General features: G+C 46.4%; 1 protein-coding gene across 2 annotated transcripts in view; it reads right to left on the bottom strand.

Annotated features, from left to right (window-relative positions):
- LOC102371460 (neuronal acetylcholine receptor subunit alpha-7-like) overlaps positions 1–23,670 on the bottom strand; it is a 167,606-nt gene that overhangs the window by 58,629 nt on the left and 85,307 nt on the right. For both annotated transcript variants that reach the window (XM_006019677.2, XM_025199094.1), the window contains 5 exons: positions 21,195–21,239; positions 18,343–18,452; positions 13,009–13,088; positions 3,429–3,596; positions 1,078–1,272 (listed from right to left, as the gene is read on the bottom strand). In XM_006019677.2, the coding sequence (XP_006019739.1) occupies positions 1,078–1,272; positions 3,429–3,596; positions 13,009–13,088; positions 18,343–18,452; positions 21,195–21,239 (598 nt within the window). The remainder of the gene's footprint in view (positions 1–1,077; positions 1,273–3,428; positions 3,597–13,008; positions 13,089–18,342; positions 18,453–21,194; positions 21,240–23,670) is intronic.

The raw sequence follows: 23,670 nt of genomic DNA on the forward strand, positions 1-23,670 counted from the left end.
AGCCTCCTCAAACTTACCTGCATCTCAGGACAGTCCTGACCTCCTGGGTGATGTAGTCAATAGGGCTGTGTGAAGCTTCGGTCCTTGATTCAATTCAGCGGAGATTCGGCCTGATTCGGTGGCTGAATCTCTGAATCCAAATCAAATCAGAGGACCCTTGAATCTCTCTGAATCGAATCGGAACCCTCTGAATCAATGCAGAAAGATTCGGAGATGCAGACATAAAAACAGCTTTAAATGGTTTTTCTACATACCTCTAGGTGGCAGGTGGCATGTGAATGCTGTGATGCGGGGCACACAGAGCATCCCACAGAAGCATGGGGGGGGGCTCCCCAGCGCACTTGGCAGCAGACCCGGAAATGGACCAGAAGCACTTCCAGTCCACTTCTGGGTTTGCCAAAGAGTGTGCTGGGTGGCCACCCAGCACCCCCCCAGCTCAGTGACCTGTGCCTCCCGGGTCTAGGGGGGGGCACCTGGGGTATAGAAGGGGGGGGCACCCGGGGTATAGAAGGGGGGGTACCTCAAGGTGTATAGAAAAAACATGTAAAGCTGTGTCTATGTCCAAATCGCTCATTCTCCAAATCAGCATTGAATCTTCAGATTCAGATTTGGCCAAATCGAATCAGGGACAGTCATCTGAATCAATTAATTGAATCACTGTGCCTGGTTTGGGCCCAATCCCAATCCGAATCCAAATTGAATAGGGCCCGCTTTGCACACCCCTGGTAGTCAAGTCACATTACTCCCCCCGCCTCTGTTTCCCCATTTATGAAATGGGGGTAATGAAACTGATCTCTCTGTAAAGCACTTTGACATGCACTAATTATAAGTGCTGTGTAAGAACTCAGCATTGCTATCTGCACCAGTCAAAAATGGCTCAGTTTACACAATGCAAAAGCCAAGTACTCTGGTCTGAATGCTGACTTGTTCTAGAAAGCTTTTTTACTCCCACTTCTACAACCTGTAGTTAGTTCCCTGGGGAAAATCTCTCCTAGCCAGTTCCAAGGCAGGCTAAGTTATTTATTTGTCATTTCCTGTGAACTCTGTAGTAAGCATGCTAAATTCCTTGGTTCTTACCTAAAGAAATCTTCTCCCCTGAGTCAGCTGGCAAGAGGAAAACAAGCAGTGCCAGGCCCGAGATGAGGACACAGGGAATGAGTAGGTTCAAGCCATAGTAGAGGGTGCGCCGTCGCATCGTCACAGTGTAAGTCACATCTGGGTACGGCTCTTTGCAGCACTCATAGTACAACACGTTCCTCTTCCCTGGCACACCTGCACAGAGGGAAACCAGTGTGGTGGGAAGAGGGGCTGCGTTCCTGGCTTTGGGTTTATAACATGAATTACACCACACCTGCTGGTCTCAACTGTAATCAAGGACCCATTGTGCTGGACACTACATACAGATAGGGAGAGACAGTCCCTGCCCCAAAGATCTTGTAGCTTGGAGGCTGAGATGGGGAGAGAGAGGAGAGTTGTCCAAGGACACTCAAAAGATCAGTGGCATAGTCAGAAATAGAACCCAGGTCTCCTGCCATCTAGTCTAGTGGCAAATCTATACATCCATGGCCTGCAGAGTAGCCAGAAGAGCTAGCTTAGTGGTCTAGGCACCTAGAGACCTTCCTATTGTATGTTCAAATCCTGTGAAAACTCATTTCACTGTAGTTCCTATTTCTTGCACTGGGGATTGTTTTCAATGAACGCTGAACACTTTGGTAAATATGGCCCAAAATGTGCACGGAAGTGCCACACAGTGGGTGCAGCTACATGTGCCCCTTGTCATTTCTTGTCTTTAGCGATTCCTTTTTTCTTTCCCTTTCCCTCCACTTTGTGTGCATTGGCCTTGTTTTGTCAGAAGAACAAACCACACTGCATTATAACAAGCCTGAGAGGTGCCAAATATCTCTCAGCAATTTTCAAAAATGGGTGCCAAAAGCTGCAGTGGTCAGTCTGAGGTTAGGATGTGAGAGGATGTATTGGTCCTCCATGGCTGTCTGTCAGTCTATCTTGGTCCTATTTGTAGTAGATGTCTGGGGGCCTGATCCTGCTTCTAGCAGGAACAGTCACAGCACAGAAGTTATCAAAGGAGGAAGAGCCTCTGCATCCTTTAGGGCATTTCTACCAGAAGCACATTAGGGCATGGCAGCATTAGGTCAGCTGCTGATCTAATCCTATTTTTGCATTGGCTGTGGTTTGAGTGTTTTGAGAGATGGCACAATCCCATCTATGCTTCATGGGACAAATGCAGGGAACCTAGGGACCAAATGTGTTTGGCACATGCATTTGCTGAAGGTAGGATTTCAAGCTAGAAATAACCAAATGGGGCAGACTGTAAAGAAGCATTTGAAAAATAGCAGCTCTGACCTTTGTGACCTTAGATTGCTTTTCCCTTACATTAGACTCCTTTAGCTTCCCTGAACATAGGATCCTGATGGTCCCCTCTAAGATGCCCCATCTCAAGACACTGCATTGCAGCTACCAACCTCTAGTCATTGCAAGGGCTACCTGTAATTTGGCTCAGATGGCAGCACACTCTTCAAGTCAAGAGTGCTACATTGGGTTCATGTGTATTATATACAGATAAGATTTCTACAGATAGCTTGTTAAAATGGTAGCTAGAAGCTGCTGTTCAGTATCTCAGGACTGACTTCTCTAGAGGCTGAATTTGACATCTTGTAATAGGTCCAGAGCTCCTACCAGTCAAATTTTTACTGCAATTATGAACTTGATGACACTGGTTTTAGACTTCTTGAAGTCTCTTGACTTCAATAGTTTTGCACCCATTCAAGTGAGATCAGAATCAAGCCCAAAGAGGCCAAGTTCAGGAAATGGACCTGAACATTAAAAGTCAGGATGGTACTTTTGAGACTAACTGGTTCAGAGTCATGAGCTTTCATAAGCAACAGATTACTTCATCAGATGCTATGACTTGAGCAGTAGTAGGAATTGTTAGAATACACTGAACAGAAGGAGCATGCAACTGTTGACTTGATTGAATAGATGTTTGCAGTCCTACGTTTTTTTCATGCAAGAGTTCCTTCCAAATTTGACTAACCCTGGGTTTTCTACTCCTGTGGCCTTTTTAATGAAATGGGTTACACAAATGTACTATGATGTTTGCTGTATCTACAAAAGACACACTGGTCCAAATTCAGTTGAAACTGTGCAAAACTATTGACGTCAGAAGAAATGCATGGATTATCGATTGTGACAGTGTTATAGCCACAGGATTCTATTTGTTTAATGTCCTTAGCTTTGCTGAACAGTGGTGACTGAATGTGAAACACTGTCTGGAATCTAATTTTGAGATTTCTGCTGCTTTTCAAGTAGTATTTCAAATGTCCAGATAAGATTATTAATTCTATTTCTGTTTGTTTATTTTCACTGTAAAAGTTTAGATTCTTGTCCATCTTTTTAGTAAGCTAACTTACCTACTAAATCCCATTCTCCATTTGATATGTAGTTGGAAACATCCGCTTCAAGCATCTGCAGATCGAGCAACCAACCACTGTGGGTCCATGAACCAAATTTCAAATCACATTTTTGTACATCAAAGGGGAACCAGCGGACGTCAATGTAACACGTGCTCTTCAAAATGCCTACAGATTAAAAAAAAAAATCAGTGAATCAGACGTGTCACTTCTGAGACGCAAGTAAGAATGGGAATGATGTTCTGAGATCCTCTGGAAATCTTAGTACTCTGAATACAACCAGATGAAGTTCGCAGCTAAGTTAGATGAACAATGGTTTCCTGGCCACGCTGCTTCACCAAGGGGTACTGCGATTTCTGGAGCCAAATTATTTTCATAGTTCTTGACACACATGATTTTTGTTTAAGAAAAAACAAACCGTGAAAGGATCATCTTATTTCCTGGTGCAAATGTGTGTGCTGTGATTGGTCTCAAAGGATTTGTGTCTACTTATACTACTGGTGGCCCATGGTACATTAACACACATACAAATCCCCGATGTTTGTCCCCTGTTTTTCTTGCCATCCTTATTCTCCTTGGAGCTGTCCCTCAAGTCAAGCATCTGCCTGAGCCTAGTGGGTTATGCCAGTTTCTGTAGCCAATGGCACACAAGGGAATGATGTGGCTAGCATTATGTCTGGTCACTTCTGACTCTCAAGTGAACAGCAGTCTGCTGGTTAGGGTGCTGTGCTATATCCGGTTACAGGTGGGTCTGTGATTTTAGCCTGAATCTGCAATGAGGCTCACCCTCATGCTTCTGCGCCCACTGTTATCCCTCAACTCTGCCACCACATCCCCCAGTGTCACATGTCACCCTCACTGACATTTCTCAGCTCTCAGTCAGTCAGATCTGCTCTTATCTCAGTGAAACTTTTATCAGTTTGGACTGTGTTAAAATGGAATGTGCTCATCTAGGAGCTGGCCCTATATCCTGATGATGGCATTCTTTTCTTATCTGGATCCCTAGACAATCAGTCGTTATTGTCTAAGTCCCAAAAAAGCCATGTATGCACAGCTTGGCATTTGTATTCTGCATGTGTAACCCTACACACCTGGGGAGCTACGTATATGCCCAGACTAGTAATATGTTCTGAAGACAGTGTGAGTCACCTACTTCCATCTTTTCCCCCACCTAGCTGGGTGGCTAGGCACTCACCCAGGAAGCTGGATGGCCTGCTCCTGCCTCATGCTGAAGGGTTTGAAACAGGGTCTCTGACTTCCCAGCACTCTACCCAACACACTGCAGGTCACCCTGCACATCTCCCTCCTTCCCTCTCCCTCTAATCCTTTTTCCCTCCATGCCCCCTGCCTGCCCCACATGATCCCCCCCGTCCCATGCTGCTGCAGCCTACGCTGCCCATCAGACAGTGCAGTTTGGTACGTATAGAGACAGAAGTCACTATTAGCCAAATAATAATTAGTTTCAATGTCTTTGTCCTAGTTCCTGTTGTGCAAGTCAGAGCCCCTCAGGGCTGTTGTGGGTGAAGATAGCTTTTTCCCTTCAGCCCATCCTCAGTATTGGCGGACAGAAAATCATAAGCCCCTGGGACCTTCATCTCTTCCCCCTGAGCACCATCAGATGTACTCCCCTTGCCTCTTTGGGCTGATTAGGATCCACAGAACAGCAGGGCCATAGGGCAAATTTGGTATCTGCCTGAGGATGAATGTGGCAGAGTATAGAAGCTTGTGGGAACCATGAGAGAATGCCTTTTCAAAGCCATTTCTGAAAGAGACAAACCTTGGGGTCTGCTCAGCTTTTGACATCTCTGAAGCCAGCTAATAGCCCAGTGTTGCCTTTGAATAAGACACTATTTCCCTAAATCTCATTACAGAATGTCATTATTTCTTATTCACTGATCTGTCTTCATACTTGGTTTGTTTTCTCCAGACCTGTCTGGTCTGATATAAATGTTCATGTGGCATTTTAAATGGTGTAGGAGATTATTATTTACTAGCCAATTGCCTGTCAAGAATGGCAGGGGGGACAGAGGCCCATGTCCAGCCCCCGGTCCTGCTCCCCTGCCACTTTGGGTCTGGCCCCTGTCCCTTCGGGTCCGGGCCTGTTCCCCACCTCGCCTGCCACTACTGTTCTGGGCCCATTCCTCGCTCCCCCCGCTTTGGGTCCGGCACCACACCCCTGCCCCTGTGTTCCAGGTCCATCTGGCCCACATCCACCTCCTTTCCCCACTCCCCTCCTTCCCTCCCTCCCAGCTGTTGGCAGGGCCTGGCCGCAGCGGTGGTGGGGCACTGTCACCATGCCCCCACCTCCCTCTCCCGCCCCCCTCTCTCCCTCCTCCTTCCTGCCGGCTTTTCTTGGGGCCTGCGGCTCCACATCCCCCCACATCCATCCCCACCCCTACTTCTTGTCCAGTCAGGGGAAGGGGGAAATCAGCCCGCTCCCCTCCTCCCCCTGCTCCATCACTGCTGCCTGCTGGCCTGCACCCCCCCGCTCCATCCCCTGTGTCCCTGCCATCATGGCAGCACTCTGCCGCACCATCTCCTGTCCGAATGCTCTTGGAGCACTCTGATTGATTGTTTCAGTCAGCCAATCAGAGTGCAAATAAAGCATTACGGACAGACAGAAGACAAAGCCTTTTATAATGTTAGAATAATTGTGTATTGTTTTTCTTTGTACACTTTGTAAGTCTTCAACTGAGAGGTAAATACAGGAATATGGCAGAGCCCTCCAAATGCTTTCCCTGTGCTTGGCAGGAAATCTGGGCATCTCAGAGGTTGGAAGAATTCATTATTCCTCATAAGCAGTAGGGCCTAGTGGCTAGGGCACCAGCCTGGGACTCCAATGACCTGGGATCAAATTCTGACCTGCTTTATGACCTTGAATAAGTCATTTCCCCTTTCTGTGCCTCAGTTCCTCCCATCCCTCTATTATCTGCATTGTCAATTTACAAAGTAAGCTCCTTGGGGCAGGGACTGTCTATTATCATGTGTCTGCCTTACAGCAGAGGGCCTTGCTCTAGCCCCCAGCCCCCAGATATCATTATGCTATTATAATAACAAGAGGGCAATTCCCTGTTGTAAGAAACAGTAACTGGATTACTCTCATCTGCATCTTTGTGACCATCTAGTCCTGTCCTGTTGGGTTGCCTTTGCCCTGACACCCCGTTGACTTATCACCCCTTCCTTTTCTTCCATCTTGATGAGGATCCCACTGTCACAGACCATTACTCTCTTTTAGGTGTCAAGTGCTGCTTCATAAAAAAGTGTTGTGCTTTAGGCGTGCAAATAATTCTGGCGTGTCTGTCCCTTGAGGGTGACAGAGAGGAATGAAATGGCATCAACAACTGGTAAGGAATCTGTCTGGTGAACTCTGCAGAGGGACTGCAGTCCTTACGCTGCTTTAGAGGCCTTGGAAGGGCTGTCACAGCTCTGCAGGCTGTACAAGGCAAGTGCCTCCTCCCCCCGCCCTGGAGGTGGGCAGACTGGCTAGCCAAGCTGTGCATTTGGGCTTCAGTCAGCCATGATGAGTCCTGACACCCATTCCTAGCAACGTGATCTTTCTACTGTTTGGAGTTTACATAGCCTGAGTGCAGGTAAACACATTCAGAGTGGGGGCATGCATGTGCAACTCCATTGCTGTTCCTTCAGTCTGCTCAAACCAGGTCCTACATTAGCATCTGGTCTTCCCCTCAGCAGATCTCACAGAACTTATTTTTCACCCAAACACAAAATAGTGCCATAAATCAATCAGTTTGGGATGCTGTGATTTCCTCTTTCAGGCACTTTTATGCCACCTCTTACTGTAGTATTTAAGCACTGCTTGGACATATGTATTTCTCCCCACAATATCAATGTGAATTAGGGGAGGTGCTTTTATCTGAGCTGAGTGACTTGTCAAAGATCATACACACAGAGCTTGTGGCAAAGCAAGGACTCGGTCTCTCAAATCCTATGCTTGGGCCCTAACACCTGGGTTGTGCCCCATCCTGCTGCCATGATCCTGCTGTTTCTAATCACTTTGTCATGAACCTACTCCAAAAGTGGGAATATTTTGGGGTGTTTGTGGAATGCCATGTAGATGGTTTCCTGAATTAGGTTTACTGGTGTAGTGTGTGGTTTCCAGACAGGTCCCTGCACCCCCCTTGTGGATTGGCTCACACACTGCTGGAACCTCTGGGAACTTTAAAGTCCCCAAAGCAGGGAAGAATCCCCCCTTCCCCTTCATGCTCAGAGGCACATCCCCTTGCTCCCTCCCCAACCTGCTGCTATGCTTTGCCTGCTGCCCCAGGCTGGGGAGGCTTCAAAGCCATTCCTGCCCACTTCACCTGGGCTGCAAAGGGATGGGCACATCTAGGAACAGTGACAGAAGCAGCGGCAATGAGCAGGGGGTTCCCCCTTCCCATGCCTGCTCCCCGGGGGACTGGGCAGGCTGAGGGAATCCAACCTCACTCACCTTTGCTGCTACTGCTGTTGCTGTCCCAGCTGAGTCCAGCCCCCCACATAACCTATCTGGAGTGGGCAGGAGGGGCTTTGAAGCTTCCCCAGCCTGGAGCAGAAGGGAAGGCAGTAGCAGCAGGTGGGGGAGGGAAGGGAAGGGGAAGGGATGTGCCTCTGAACATGAAGGGGAAGGAAGGGATTCTTACCTGTTTGGGGGACTTTAAAAAAAGTCCCCACAGGCTCCAGCAGTGCCATCTGCCCACACCAGTGGGGGGGGGGAGCAGCATTGGTGTCTCCTTCCACAACCCCTCTTTGCTAAATCCTGGATAGGCTCCTGATGCCCTCTATAGACATTCCCACTTTTTTTCTCCCCTCCTTTATAGCAGGAGCTGCTTACTCCCCTCTTTCTCCCTCCCCTACAGCAGGTGCTGTTTACTGGAGATAAGCTCTCTTCCTGACTCCTCCCCTCCCCTCTTCCCATCCTCAGTCTGACACTGGAAACTACCTCCTTCCTCCCACTCTGGCCCTGTCCCTCTCTCCTGCCACAAGGTAGCAGTGGTCTGCAGTGAAGCCAGGTTGCAAGCACCCACCCCACCATGTTAAAAGGTTGAGCACCACTGGTCTAGGGCTGCCAGCTTTAAAGTGGCCATGGGCAATGTGCTCCAAGGGCCACACTGGTGGGAACCATATACAATGGGGGCAGCACTAGCAGGGGCATAGCCCCCCACTCCCCAGGGTGAATGCCCCACATGCACACATGCAGGTAGGTGCTCCCAGCTGCTGCTGCTGCACTGTGCACACCTATGTGCAGGTGCTGCTCTGCACGGTGTGACACCTCACCTCACCTTAAGCTCTCTATGGGCTCCCTGTGGTGCTGTTGCATGGGTACTCCAGGCTGCTGGCTCCCCCCACTCCCCCTCAAAAGGTGCATGCAGCAGAAACTAGGGGAGGAAGGGGGTGACCCCTGATCCCCCAGCTGCTACTGCACCCAGAGTGATAGGATCAGCAATGGCCAAGTGGGAGCCTGGGAGCCATATGTTAACCCCTCATGGGCTGCACGTGGCCTGCAGGCCACCAGTTGGACAGCCCTGGTTTAAGTCAATAAACATTGCTGTTTTTATGATTTGTTTCTGTAATAAAACTTTTCATTATGTATTATACCTTACTTATTGCCTGTGGTAAATGTGATTTCAGAGCATTTGACAAGACAGGTTGATCAGTCCTACAGAAGCAAGAGCCAAACACACACTGGACAAAAGATGTTATTCTTTAAGTTGGCAAAATCTCCTCTACTTAAGCTGGAGAGGCCTGGGTGAGACAGGTAGATCTGAGGTATCCAGCACAAGGAGTTCACCTTTTGGCTTGTCAGCAGCAGACTGTGGAGAGAGCTTTGGGGCTGAAGGTCAACCTTGAAAGTGTGAGTTCACCCTACTTGTGCCAGACACCTCCACCCTCCCTTGCTGCTCCAAGTCCTAACTCCTGCCCATAAACAGCCTCACTCTTTTCATTGTCATCCCATGTTCCTAGTAAGTGTGGAAAGTTCATAGGGCCCCTCTGCTCTGTTATAACATCCCCTCAAGACATGTACTGGTCCTTGCAGTTCGGAATACTTCTTTTCAGATGAGCCATTAGTGTGACCCAGGACCTAAATTCCCTATTGTGGTTAACAGCTCTGTGAGCCTCCATTTGGAGGTGTGGGCCTTAAAAGAGCCTCATTCACATTAAATGGCAAATATCTGATTTCTGAACATTTTAGATCTAGAAAATAGAGACACTTGGTTCCTGTCTCCATCTGTTGTAGTGTTTCCAAAGATGTTGTGACATACTTCTGTGTGCATATGGCCTTGCCACTGAATGACCAGCATCCCTCCTGCTCTTCTGCTTGCCAGTCAACCTATCTCTGGCTGCCATGCCCACATTTGGTCTGGTCCTACTCCAGCACCTCTTGAATCCTATTCCTCAAAATGTGTCTCATTTCAAGCCTTCCCTCTTCTCCTACGGTATCTATCAGAGCTTATTTCTATAGGAAGCAGCAGTAGTGGTACAACCTGTGGTTTGAGTCAAATGAAATTAAACTTTCATGAAGGTTTGAGAGTACTGTGTCTTACGTTTTAGAGTGATTTACTGTATCCTGCTTAATTTAGTCCCTCATGCCAGCTTCTGGTCTGATTAAATATGCTGCTTACAAGTATTTGCCTTCTAAAGTAGATTTGATTTAGGTTTTTGCCAGAATTTGAGTGCTCAATAAAAGTAAGGGTTTAACCGGAATTTTATACAGTAGACATGCTAAAACCATGTCATCACCACCAGCTCCTGTTCCTTCTCTACAGAACTCTTAGTTAAGAATAAATTAAGTTAGAATGAAATGTTAGGGACTGAATCTCTTCATTAAGCTGAGTTATTGGTAAAAGGGACCTGAAGAATGTCAGATCTGCCTAGTATGAATAGCTCCTCTATCATCCATCCCTGAGGCCCCCAAAGGGAGTGAAAGGGTTCTTCAAGCAATTCTAATAAATCTTGGCCTGAGCAAGCATTATTGTCTGGCACACTTTAAATTATCTACAAGGTTGCTCTAAATTATGGTAAGGACCGAGGTAAACATTAAGCCACCAAATAGGTCCTTTATGGCTCCTGTGGAAACAAGTACCTCCAGTACTTAGAGAAAATCAGGCTATGATTTAGGAGAAACTTAATAGCAAGGGATTTTTGAGAGAGATCTTATTTTCTGCTAAACCACTTGGAGCATACTGCATTTTTTCTCACATTAGAGTCTCTCAGCTTCCACAATTCACCTTTGTTTGAGGGATAGTATACACAGCTTGATGATTTTAGTCAGAATATCCAACTTCAGGGCAGCAGAAAGCCCTCCTCGACTATCCATGGTTAATTTTTCAACATCACACCTGCCTTACACAGATGACCCCTGTGGAGGCGATAGTGCCCTCTAGCAGTGCCCTGGAGTGATGTGGTTAGAAGTTTTTGCCCTCAGGAAAGAATACTATTCTGATGCACATCGTTTGGTTGTAGGACCAATGAGTTGTGCCTCTCAAGGCACGTCTACAATGCACAGCCAATGCTTTCAAAGAGAGACAGCCCAACTACCTACCTCCACTTGCACACACCAAGCTCAGAAATATGACCACCTCTTTGCAGCACCACAAACTACATCCGTTACATGTTAAACAGGGCACCCTGATGCTAATTTGCAGCACTGGGGCAAAATTTGCTACCAGGATTTCCCAGTAGCAAAAGAAATTCCCTGCAAAAAAAACTGCACAAAGCACACCAAAGTGTCGTGTGCCGGGAGAAATGCAGAGACTCATGTGCTGCAGAGCCCCTACACTGAGGCACCCTGTGCCCCAGCCAGCCACTCTCCAGCTGGTTGGGGCACAAGTGTGCCTTGAGACAGGAGACCAGTCAGCCCTGGCCTGGCTACTCCCTTGTCTCTGCGTGCCTCAGTGCAGGAGCTCCAAGACAGGGGAGCCTGAGCGCCTGCTTCCCTGTCTCAAGGCATGCTTTGCCCCAGCCAGGGAGCTGCCTGCCACTTAGTCCTGCACTGAGACACCGTGTGTCCCAGCCAGCCCCATCCCCCACCGCCCCTGCAGCACGTAGAGCAGAGGGACATGTCCCACTGCAAACTGCACCAGCAGGGTGTGCACTGCAGCACAAAGTAGCAACACAAATTTGTGCTGCTGCAAATGCATGCCCAAGCTCGTGTGGACGTGGCCTCTGGCAGCATTCAGAGTAGCTGTTCTCAAGCACTTTGGAGACAGGCATTTTAAGAGCAGCAAAAGTGAAAGACCTATGGAGTAGCTTTACTGCCACATTTCCATGCTTTGAGCGTGTGAGCAGGAGCAAATGGGTGGAATACACATGGTAACATCCCTTCCCTCAACTGTCTGAGAGTACTGTACTTTGCATGATTATAGTTGAATATATATTTCCAAGACATTCTGGTACTTGTTAAATTATGGACCACTTTAATAGTTAGTGAAAAATTTTCTAAATATGCTCATAGAATAATTAATTCAAGATAGATCACAGACATAGAATGTTATTCTACCAGTTTGAACTCTGATGTTAGTTACAGTGGGCATGTCTACACATTCATTAATGCGCAGTAGTTACTGTGCATTTAATTTAGTACTTGCTTAATGAAGTACTAACTAAATGCACAGTAACTAGAGTTACTGCACAGCAGCACCAGCCCACAGGTTTTTAGTGATGCTGGCTGTGCAGTGGCCTAATACTATTGTGCAGTAGCATATTAGCACGGTTTTTGCCTGGCATGCTACTGCACAGTGTTTTTAGGCTACTGTGCATTAAGCATCTCGTGTAGACGCGCCAAGTAAGGGCTACTATGGAAATGACCCATCTTAGCTCTTACTAATTATGCTATATTATACTATACATGTCAGTCCTTGGTTTTTGTTGGGGTTTAATTGTTTATTCGTTTTTTGGATTTTTTTGTCTTCCTCAGAAGCATTGGGTTTTGGGTGCAGCCCAGGCTGGGGATTTTGACTGGGGGGGGGTGCCAGTGCTCCTGCTGGAACTAAAACATGGAGATTCTTAGCTAAAAGGATTTGTCCCTCTACTCAGGGTCGGACTTGTGACCACTTTTGGAGTCAGGGAGAAATTTTAACCTATGGTCAGATTCATATGCACTGTGGGGGTTTGGTTTCTGCCTTCCTTGGTAGCAGGGGGTGTAGCCCTCTTCCTTGGATCTCTTGAGTGTATTTGAAACAATATTGTATTGGCCACTGTTGTCCTCCTGCTTTGCCTGCAGCAGGTTAGGGTGCTATGCTTTGTGGTTGTGTGACAGTGTTGCCTTTATAGTTTTAGTAATAGGTTAGATAAAGATCTGCTTGTGCTAGTCTTGATGGGGATAATCCTGCCTTGAGCAGGGGTTGGACTAGATAACCTCTAGGGGTCCCTTCCACCCTTACTTTTCTATGATTCTGTGATTTGGGAGATTATTTTTTTTTTTAGAAAATATTATTTTTTAGGAAGTCTGTCCCATAATCATAATCTGTACCTGCTTCTAAAACAATCGAATCAGTTGTTTTAGGAGAATTCTGTGACAGTGAGTTTATTGTAGTTATGAAAGCATAATGATTTAAACCAACAAACAAAATCTGTCTCCTACCTGGAGGAATGTACTGACAAGAGCCAGAGTAATTCACCAACACATTTGTATGAAATGTTGCATCAAATCTTTCATCCGCACTAAAGCATAACATAAAAAGAAAGAGACAACAGGTATTTGAATTCAAAATACAGAGAACAACCAAGTAAATAATTGTGAACTCCTGAGTGAAGGGTGGCTGGGGCTGGGTATATTAGGGACAGATAGACAAGTCCTTGCAAAATGTTGTTAGACTACAGGCTGGCAACATTTCTCAGGCCATGGTGGTTTCCACAGCATGTCAGCTGTAAGGGGCTTTCTCTGCATATTCTGCAGAGCCACCAAGCCGGGAGCTGCACCCGTGCCACCACTGCTTCTCCAAGCCTCCACTCCTGGCAGCACTGCAAGTGCAGCCTCCAACTGGTGGGGAGCTATGCTGGTGCTGGGCAGCTGGGAGCTGCTTCCATGCTGTTCTTATTTCTCCCCCGCAGTCCAGCCCCAGCGCAGCTCCACTCTGGCTGGAAGCTGCACTTGCAGCACAGCTTGGGTAGGGAGAGTGAGGTGAAGAGAGGACACAGCTTCCAGCTGCCCAGCTTAAGTGCTGCTCCCCTCCAGCTGGAAGCTGCACCCATATCCCAGCCCCAGAAAGGGGTGGGGAGCAGAGATAAGTGGCAGTGGCATGGATGGGCACAGCTTTTAGCTCCCTGGCCCCAGTGCAGCTCCTTGATGTTCAGACCCAGCATAGTCACAGGCAGAGGCAAAGCTCTGTGGCTCTGGGGGCTGGATCTGGCCCATGGACCATCTTTTGCTGACACCTGCCTTAGACTAAATGTGTACCTTGTTTCCAAACTAAACCTGAATCTTTCTGTAGTGTCTGGACCAGATAGGTTAAGGATTCAGGCCCCAGTTCCTCTGGCTGACCTCCCTGAGCACTAGACGGAGATATTCAGAAGAGGTGTGCTCCTGTTTTGGGCATGTAACAGAGAGGGCCAGACTTTTAAAAGATCCTGGCACACTTGATGCCAAGACAGCAGCCAGTGTGGGCTGCTGAGTGCTTTGGGAGACCTGGTCTCAGTTGCGTGGATTGAATGCTTTGTAATCTCTGGCCCCATGATGCCTCATTCCTATTAGAAGGTACTAGGCTTGGCATGGTATTTCCTGGGCACTGAAGCTCCTCTTTAATGACAAGAGGGTGTTGTGGGCCAGAGTGATATAGCAGGATAGGGAAGGGAGCCTTCTGAAGCACAAGGGACATGGTGGGGCCTTGAGGGAAAAACACAGCAGTCTGTAGTGGCTGGTTTTCAGGAAGTTATTGGGACTCTCTCCATTGACTTTAGCTTTGGCTAACTCCTACTTTCAGTCTTTTAGAAATATATAACCCTGACATTTTTCAAAGCTGACTCCATCTGATTTGCTACCTGACTGTACCAGAACTACATATTTCACCAGAAAAAATATGAAAGCAGAGAAGTCAGTAAAACAAAGAGCATTATGGGTGGAACATACAATGGGGCTGCACATTGGCATAGAAAAGTGTAACGTATTCAGGAAGGACAGATAGGGTGAAAATGGGAAAGGGTCGCAGTGTATGTCAGAAATGTAAGCACTTGTTTGGAAGTGCTGGAAGGTATTAGGGACAAGTTTGTGAAATGTCTCTGGATGAAGATAAAAATGTGGAAAATCAAGATCATGTCATGAGAAGCATCTACTCTTGCTCACCCATAGAAGACAGAGCAGAGTGACACCTTAGAGACTAACTGATTCAGGGAGCCATAAGCTTCAAATGAATTATACTGTCACCTATGAAAGCTAATGCTTCTCTAAATCAGTCTCTAACATGTCTTCTACCTAGCGTCAGACTAACATGGCTAACTTATCTCTCTTTGACCACCTATAGTGGAGGAGAAGGTGACAGGGACTATTTTTGAGCATCTAAAAAAATGTCAACATGAGACATTTACTGTAGAGTTGCCTAATTAGCTCCATAGTAAACATCTCAATGTCTACACGTATGGCCCTATTAGGCCACGGAAACTAATAAATTCCACAGAAGGTTATTACTTGTAAATACAAGTATTATCCTGCTGCAGAGTTTTTTTGTGCACAGCAAGGCATGTGTAGACACTAACCCTGCTGGCTGGGGCATGAGGGTGCTTCAGTGTGAGGGCTGCCTGTTGGCTAGCCCCTCAGTGAAATACCCCTGTGAAATACGTCCCAGCCAGTCTCTCCACAGCACAGTGGGCTGGGTTGGAGCAACCCTGGGCTGGCAGGCTTACCCCCCAGGCCTTCTGCCAGCCGAGGCTGCTCCAACTTGGCTCAACATGCTGCAGTCCTGGGCGCACGTGTAAACATGGTACCTGGCAGCAATAAACCCCCGTGCAATATGTACTAGAGTTTTTTGCTGTACATTAATATGCACGTGTAGATACACCCTAAAAGAAGTATCCTAAGGACAGGATCTGTTGACTATGGGGAAATTTAATTACCTCGGTATCTACTGGAAAATCAATGTAGTGGGACACAAAGTCCATCAAATTCTTGGAAAGCCATAGAGACAGAATTGTGTTTTAGAAGAGGGAAGAAGCTATTAGATCTGGTTTGCATTAATGGGGAGGAATGTGCTGAGACAGAATTTATAGGTGGAAGGTAGTTTGGGTGCAAGTGATCATGAGGAGATAAGAGTTCATCATTCGAAGGAAAGGAAGAGTAGCAGCAGAAAGTAGAGTGTAAGAGTAGCAGAATAAGGCTAATAGTTTTCAGAAAAGCAGACTTCAACAAACTCAGGGCACTGGCAAGCACTGTCTCTTGGAAAGATAACCTGAGAGATACAGAAGAGTAAGAGATCTGGCAGTTGTTGAAAGATGCTCAATTAAAGGTGCAGTTAAGGCTGAGTGTAAAAAAATATAGCACAGGCATGTAGGGATAAGATCGGAAGGGCACAAAAGGAGTTACAACTAGCAAGGGGCATAAAAGGCAACAAAAATGTTCTATAAAAGTGTTAGATGTAAGAGGAGGAAAAAAGGGAAGCCATTGCTGAATAGGGAAAGGGAGCAAATATTAGATGAGGCAAGGGGATGAGGCACTGAGTGCTTGCTTTAGTCTTTACTTTTAAAATAAAAAAGGTCAGCTGTGACCAGATACTTCAGTACAGTTAATTCTAACAAGGGAATAGCAGTGCAAGCCAGAACAAGGGAAAACGGGTTAAAGAACATTTAGATAAAATGGATATATTCAAGTTGACACTAGTTGATTATATTCATTCTAAGGTGCTTAAGGAACTAGCTGAACCATTTGCGATTATCTTTAAGAATTTGTAGCAAACAATGACTTGGAGGATGACATAGAGTACACCTATCAAATTTTCAGATGATACTATGCTGGGAGAGGTTGTGAGCACAGTGGAGGGCAGATTCAGAATTCAAAATTATCTTGACAAATTGGATAGACAGACCAAATTCGGCAGGATAAAATTCAGTGAAGGTAAGTATCAAATGCTGCACTACTGAAGGAAAAATCAAATGTACAAAACTAAGACAAGGAATATGTGGCTGGACAGAAAAATGGCAAAAAATACCAAATCTGGTGGCCATAGTGGACCACAAAATATACCCAGGGCACCAAATAATAGTGTTGCAAGAAAAGGCACATTTAATTCTGGGATGTATTAAAAGTAGTATTGTACATTAGACATGGGGAGGTAATTATTTTGCTGTACTGGTGCTTCTGCCAGTGTAACAGCTAAAGTATGATGTCCGGTTCCTGGCACAGCACTTTAATAAAGGTGTAGACAAACTGGAGAGAGTCCAGGGCAGGGCAGAAAGAATGACAAGAGGTTTAGAGAGCATGACCTATGAGGAAAGGAGGACAGGATTGGATTTGTTTAATACAGAAAAGACAAGACTGAGACTTTAAATCATTTTTCAGTACATAGAAGGATGTTATGGAGAAGACGCTGATAAATTGTTCCCCATGTCCATAAGAAAAAGAATGAGAAAAAATTCAGTTTAATTGACAGAAAAGAAGGATTACATTGGACGTTTTGTGAGATGCAAGGATTTTTTTGCGGGGGGCGGGGACTGATATTTTTTATTGAACCAGCTGCATGGTTGGAATAAAGTTAGACAAGCTTTCAAATGCAAGGCATTCTTCATCAGGTCCGAGGGAATTAAGCACAGAGAACATTAAGAACTGAGAGCTGATCTTAATACTGTCTGATGACAAGGAAGTGAAGCACCGGAACAAGATGTTTAGGATTACCTCCGCTAGAGGATGTCAAGAACTAGTTAGAGCATATCTGCCACAGGTGGTCTCCATGATCCTGCCTCGATGCAGGGGCTTGGACTAGATCAGGCCTATGAGGGGTTAATGTGTGGCCCACAGGCTCCTCCACCCCCAGCCGCCAGTCTACCCATTGGTCCTGCCATGAAGTGGCAGCCAGAGTCTCTGCGATAGGGCAGCACAGGGCAGCACAGCTGCCGGTAAGCTCGCTGCCCATGTAGCAGAGTAGGAGGTTGAGGGGGCATCGCACAGTGGTGGAGAATGGGCTCATATGATGGGGGCAGTGGCAGTGGGGTAGGCTTGCACTGCTAGTGTGGCAGTGGCAGAGGGGGGGTGCTCATTAATGGAGCAGCTACAAGGGGCTCTCATGGCAGGGGGGTGGGTGCTCATTCATGCAGCAGCTACAAGGGGCTCTCATGGCAGGGTGGGCTCACACTGCCCATTTGGCAGCAGTGACAGGGTGGGGCGGGAGGTTTGCCCACATGGCACCAGCAGCAAGGGGCTTATGGGGTTGGGTGGGCTCGCATTGCCCCTGTGGCAACAGCATGGGGGAGGAAGCACTCACCCATCTGGCAGCAGCTAGCAGGGAGGATGCTCACATTGCTGGCACATCAGGCATCCCAGAAGCCCACAGGCCATGCAGCCCACACAATGTGCAGCCCCAGGCCCATGACCAATGCAGCATGTGGCCCCAGGCTCCTCTGAGGTTGGGCAGCTCTGGACTACATGATCTCTTGAGGTTTCTTCCAATCTTACATTTCTGTGGACCCATGTTAATTATTTGTACTTCCAGACATCGGCACAAGATTTGTATTTGTAACTTAACGTTTGTATTACAGATGATTCCTGAGGGCCTCACATGACTTCTGTGTTAAGAACCTCTTTAAGATAACACTGCATTTCATCCCTACGCTCCATTCTGTATGAGCATTTATCCGGTTTCATTTCCGTTGCTTGATGCTATAAGCCAAATCCTCAAGTGACATAAACTCCACTGAAGTCAATGGAGCTCTACTGATTTACAGCAGCTGAGGCTTTTGCTCTTATTTGTGTCCTGTGTTTTTTCACCTTCCTTACCTGTTATACAGGAGAATGTCTGGCACCCATATCTGATCAGCTGGAAATCGTAAGTTCTGGACACCCGGGTACTCATACTGATCCCAAGACAAGTAAACGTCAATCCAATACTGGAGGAACATGTAAGCATAAATAGTTATTTATCCTACAGTGTTAAAATAGCAGAAGAGAACATCTTCTAGTAAGTTTGGAACGTGAACACATTTTGAGTTGTACAGAAATGTACAGAATATTATACTAATATATGTACAGAATATTAGTAATAGTAGTGACGGTATACTTTTAAGTGTTATTTGGTTATTAACAAGTGACAGAAAAATTAAAATGACAGGTGCTTGCACTCAGTTCACAAAGTAATGTCTGCACCCATTTGGATTTTTAGCGTTGTTTATAGTCTAAAGAAATTGCCAGGCAGCACCTCTGCACCCAGGGGTGGCAGGACCAGCTGCACACATCACAGCCTGAGCTGCCCTTCCATGCCTTGGCCAGGTAAGGCCAAGAGACCTGCCATGGGCCAGATAGAATCACTTGGTGGGCTGGATCCAGCCCGTAGGCTGCATTGTGCCCTCCCCTAATTTAGCCTGTATGATCTATACTGGCCATCTCTTCAGGTGGCATAGCTTATTTGCAAAATGGATAAATGAAGGCCACAGTTTAAAATACAAAAGAGGAAGGTGATTTATAAGAGTGCATAATGGTATATCCACACCACAGTGGCTATATGTCCTAGTAGGAACACATCCAAGCATATCACATCTACTTTCTCCCACATGCCTGCTCCAAACCAGAAATACAAACAAGGACAACTCTCTGGGGTCCCTCCATCAGCTGCTTTCAAGCATGTTGGAGACTGAGGTTTTGGGGAAAAAACACAGGATAACCCCTCTACAGCAGTTTGAGCCCACACTTCTGGGTTTGGGTTTATTGTGGGCAGAGTGTCTGCAGGAGTGTCCCTCCTGTGGCACACAGCCACCAGCATATAAATATGTCCTGATGGATTTAGGAGTCTGCTCCCCATGGACTCAACATGGAACTCAGGCTTCTAATTCCTTAGATGAGTGGAAAGATTTCCACAGCATGTATCTCCATATGGATGTAGAAGTATTGACTTCTATGACCATATGGAGATACAGGCTGGGATTGTCAAAGGAGCCTAAGATGCTTACCTCCCACTAAAAAAAGTGCAATTTCAGTGTTCCAATCCCTTGAAAGGTCCAGTCATCAATTTTAGTGGGAAATGCCAAATGCCCATCCCCTTTGAAAATCAGTCTTCCAATTTTAATGCCTAGACATAGGTTTAGCAGTCTAATGTTAGGCCTCCACTTAGGAGCATCTTTGCTTTTAGTTCAAGTTCATAACTGGTGTATCTCCACTGGAGTCATCATAGTTACACAACGAATTAATATGGCCCATCATTTTGTTTTCAATGCTAAAATAATAACTGGGTATGTCTAAGGTAGTGATTCCCAAAGGGTGAATGATCAGTATAGATCATACAGGCTAGATTAGGGAAGGGCAAAATGCAGCACTATTGTGCCAGGAAATCTCCCTGTGTGAGGAGGTAAATGCTTTCCTCCTACACTCAGAATCTTGAGCCTATTCCAGCTACTACACCCACATCTGTGGTTGCTCTTGTGGGGACTGCCGCTGCCGCTGCTACCTTCCCCCATCCCTTCACACCTGTACTGACCCCTGCCGTGCTTCCAGCAGCGTTCTCTGCTGCGAGTGGGTGGTTGGGCGGATGCACAGATGAAGCTGTGCTTTGCAGCCTGGTTCATCCCTTCCACTCATCCCATGCTCTCTGGGCTGGCAGGACGGGCTTTGGGTGTGATTGTCAGCTTGTGAGACCCTGTAGGAGCAGCCTCACCAGCAGGGGCTGCCTTTGCCTCTTGAGGTACGGAAAAAGGTGCCAGGAGGGGGCAGACAGTGGAAAGAGCAGCGCACAGCAGGGAGGTCCTGCCCTTGGTGCCCTTAAGTGGCACCAGCAAGAGCAGTGACTTTAAATATTTTTAACCTCAAGGCCCTCCTTATCTCTTCTGAATTTAGATCTATCTCTGTTATTTCAACTGGGGTGCTGCCAAATCCAGAAAAATTATGGAGGGGGGCTTTGAGGCTAGGAAGGTTGAAAAGCACTGCTATGGAGACTAATCATTGGCTGAAAGAAAGGTGTATTTAGCATGGTTTTTTTAAACAGTACATCTCAGCACTGGTATGATTTCTTCTGGCAGGGGAATGGAATATGTTATATGTTTTGAAAGAAAATGCACACACACACACACACACACACACACACACACACACACACCTTTTTCAGTGTAAAAGTAAAGTGTGCCACCAATTTTAATCCAGAAAAAAAGTGTGCCCCAGGTATCAAAACATTGGTAAACACTGTTCTATAGACTTAAAGGGTGTTTATAGATGTGCTCCAGGAGGCTCCAAGAGCTGCTCTAATTAAAGTACTTGGAGTGTCATATGTATCAGCATCCCTGAAAAATGGCAGCGGGGGCACTTTAAACACAATTAATAGTAGAGACTGTAATTACAACGAATAAGAGCAGCCTCTCTGTACGTGGATAGGCACCCAAAGTGTCCAGCTAATGCTGAAAGCCAGTTAGGATTGGCCCTAAGCCCATATCAGAGTCCTTATACCAGTGGGAACTGTTCCTAGCAGTCTACCTTGCAAATCCCATTTCATATTGCTTTATTCAGTGTTTCCAAGGATTTAATTCTATTTCCATCACTTGTTTCATGGAATGGAAGACAACAGGATACTCTTGCACCATAGGATCATGTCTAACAACTTTTTTGTTATAGCAATTTTCAGCCTGTGATAATACAAAGTAATTACTCACCATTTGGAGCCATGCATTTGTTATCAACACCTGATTCTTCTCATCCTTCAAAGAGAGAGAGAGAAAAGAAAAACCAATGAGCTCACAAAAATATTTTTTCATCATACTAGGAATAATTTCCTGTTTGTTTGTATTTTTCATCCTGAGTCTCAGGCAAAATGAATACAAGTATTACAGACTCAGCTTATGAGTTCCAGGCAGGATCCTCCAGCCTGTGCTATGCAGAAACTCAAGATTAGATAACAGAGTGGTCCCTTCTGACCTGAAAAGCCTCTGAAGCTCCAGTATTCATTACAATCCAGCAGTGCAAACAATTTATTAATGCCCATTTAATAGTGCTAGCTATTGTGGCCCTTTTGTCCCTTGATCTTGCCAATCTGATGGGCTTTTGTGTTGGTTCTATCTGTTTGATTACTGTGGTCCAGGGACAATGGGCTATGGCCTCTAAGATTTACCCTGATCTTTCACTGGGGCTTTGTTTACCTGCATTGACTGAAATGCAGCTCCCAGGTTCACAGCTCTCTATATCTCCATTGTATTGTAGCTAATCTTTCTGTTCTCTGAGTTAGCTTTATGTGTACTGCTTCTCCATGGCTACAGAAGAATGAGAGCAGAGGGCAGAAAACAAGAAGGATAAGGATTCAATCCCACTGCATCTTTTTGCTTTTAAGGCAAAATGAACCACTTACCCAACCTGCCTGCACAGAGGCCATAAAGCCTGTTCTCACTAGCATAGAGGAAAACAGCTCTATAGAGGCTCTGGGTATTTCCATTCTCCACTGGCTGGCTAGGAGTGGGTAGTACTTTGTTTCACTATTACCCCAGAGCATACCCATCAGAGCTGAGTTGATACATAGGGGGAACTCATCTATTTTTGGTATGGGCCTAGAGCCAAAGAACTGATTGTGAATCCCAGGACCATAGATTCTTCCTTGTCCTGCTCCAGATGCATCACGGCTAGCTTCTGCCCCACAGAGAGGGAGAGAGACTGAGAAAAAGAGCACCACAATCTATGCCCTAGCAATCACTCTTGAAGACTGATTTGGTGTTGTTTGGTGGACCAGTCCAAATGCAACAGCTGTGCATGGGCACAAATATGCCTATGGGCTACATTTCTGTTGCTTCACATACAAACAGAAAAAGGGGTCTGAAGTATAGATGCATCAGAGAAGACTTGGTCTTGTATGTGAGCATCCTTTGGAATGGGGTGCCCCTACGTGCCCAAAGTGTGGCAGTTGTGCAGCAGAGTACTCAGCCTGTTGGGTGACATCAAGCAAGTCACTTTGCTCCTCTGTGCCTCAGTTTCCCTGTCTGTAAAAATGGGGCTCATGGTACTGATCTCTTTGGCAAAGAGCTTTGTGATGTACTGATGGAAATTACAATATAATAGCTTGGCAATAATCATTATCATTATTACTATAGATTTAGGTGCTGTTGTGCTCAGTAACTTGAGTAGAGTTGTATTTAGATCCACAGCAGATGATACCAAATTATGGGGCAAAGTTAAGACACCAGAGGACAGGGAACGGATCCAGGCGGATCTGGACAGGTTGGAAAAATGGGCAGAGCAAAATAGGATTCAGTTCAACAAAGACAAGTGCAAAGTGCTGCACCTGGGCGAAAAGAATCACCAACACACTTACAGGCTGGGGGATGACCTTCTCAGCAGCACAGAAGTGGAAAGGGATCTTGGAGTCGTAGTTGACTCCAAGATGAACATGAGTTGTCAATGTGACAAAGTGATCAATGAGGCTAACTGCACTTTATCATGCATTAGCAGATGCATGATGAACAGGTCCAGGGAGGTGATGCTTCCCCTCTATGCAGCACTAGTCAGCCCGCAGTTGGAGTGCTGGGTCCGGTTTTGGACCTCAGAGGAGGGCCACTCATATGGTCAGGGGCCTGCAGGCAAGGCCCTACAAGGAAAGACTGAGGGACCTAGATCTTTTCAGCCTCTGCAAGAGAAGGCTGAGAGGTGATCTTGTGGCTGCCTATAAATTCATCGGGGGAGGGCAGCAGGGAATAGGAGATACTCTGTTTACTAGAGCACCCCCTGGAGTAACTAGGACCAATGGCCACAAATTGATGGAGAGCAGATTTAGGTTGGACGTTAGAAAGAACTTAATGGTAAGAGTTGCCAGAATCTTCTTTCCTGCCCAGGGCAGGGGGTCGGACTCGATGACCTACTGAGGTCCCTTCTGACCCTAACATCTATGAATCTATGATCCTGCCTCTAGCCCTCCACTTGGAAGGCAAGAAACATTTGGAGCAATGGTTCCCTCTGTCTTTTCCTTTCCAAAACTGTCTTAGGCATCTCTGCAGGTGAATCAGATGCATGTAGACAGCAAGAACGTCTGAATCACAGAAGCCCAGCAGGACCTAGGAATAAAATGGATGAGTAACTGCTGGCAGTACCTCATGAAAAGGTACTCATCACAGCCCCAACTCTCCAGCTGCCCCTGAATCCTTCCTGCCT

Source organism: Alligator sinensis, unplaced genomic scaffold, assembly GCF_000455745.1.
Source record: "Alligator sinensis unplaced genomic scaffold, ASM45574v1 scaffold607_1, whole genome shotgun sequence".
Lineage (NCBI taxonomy): Eukaryota > Metazoa > Chordata > Crocodylia > Alligatoridae > Alligator > Alligator sinensis.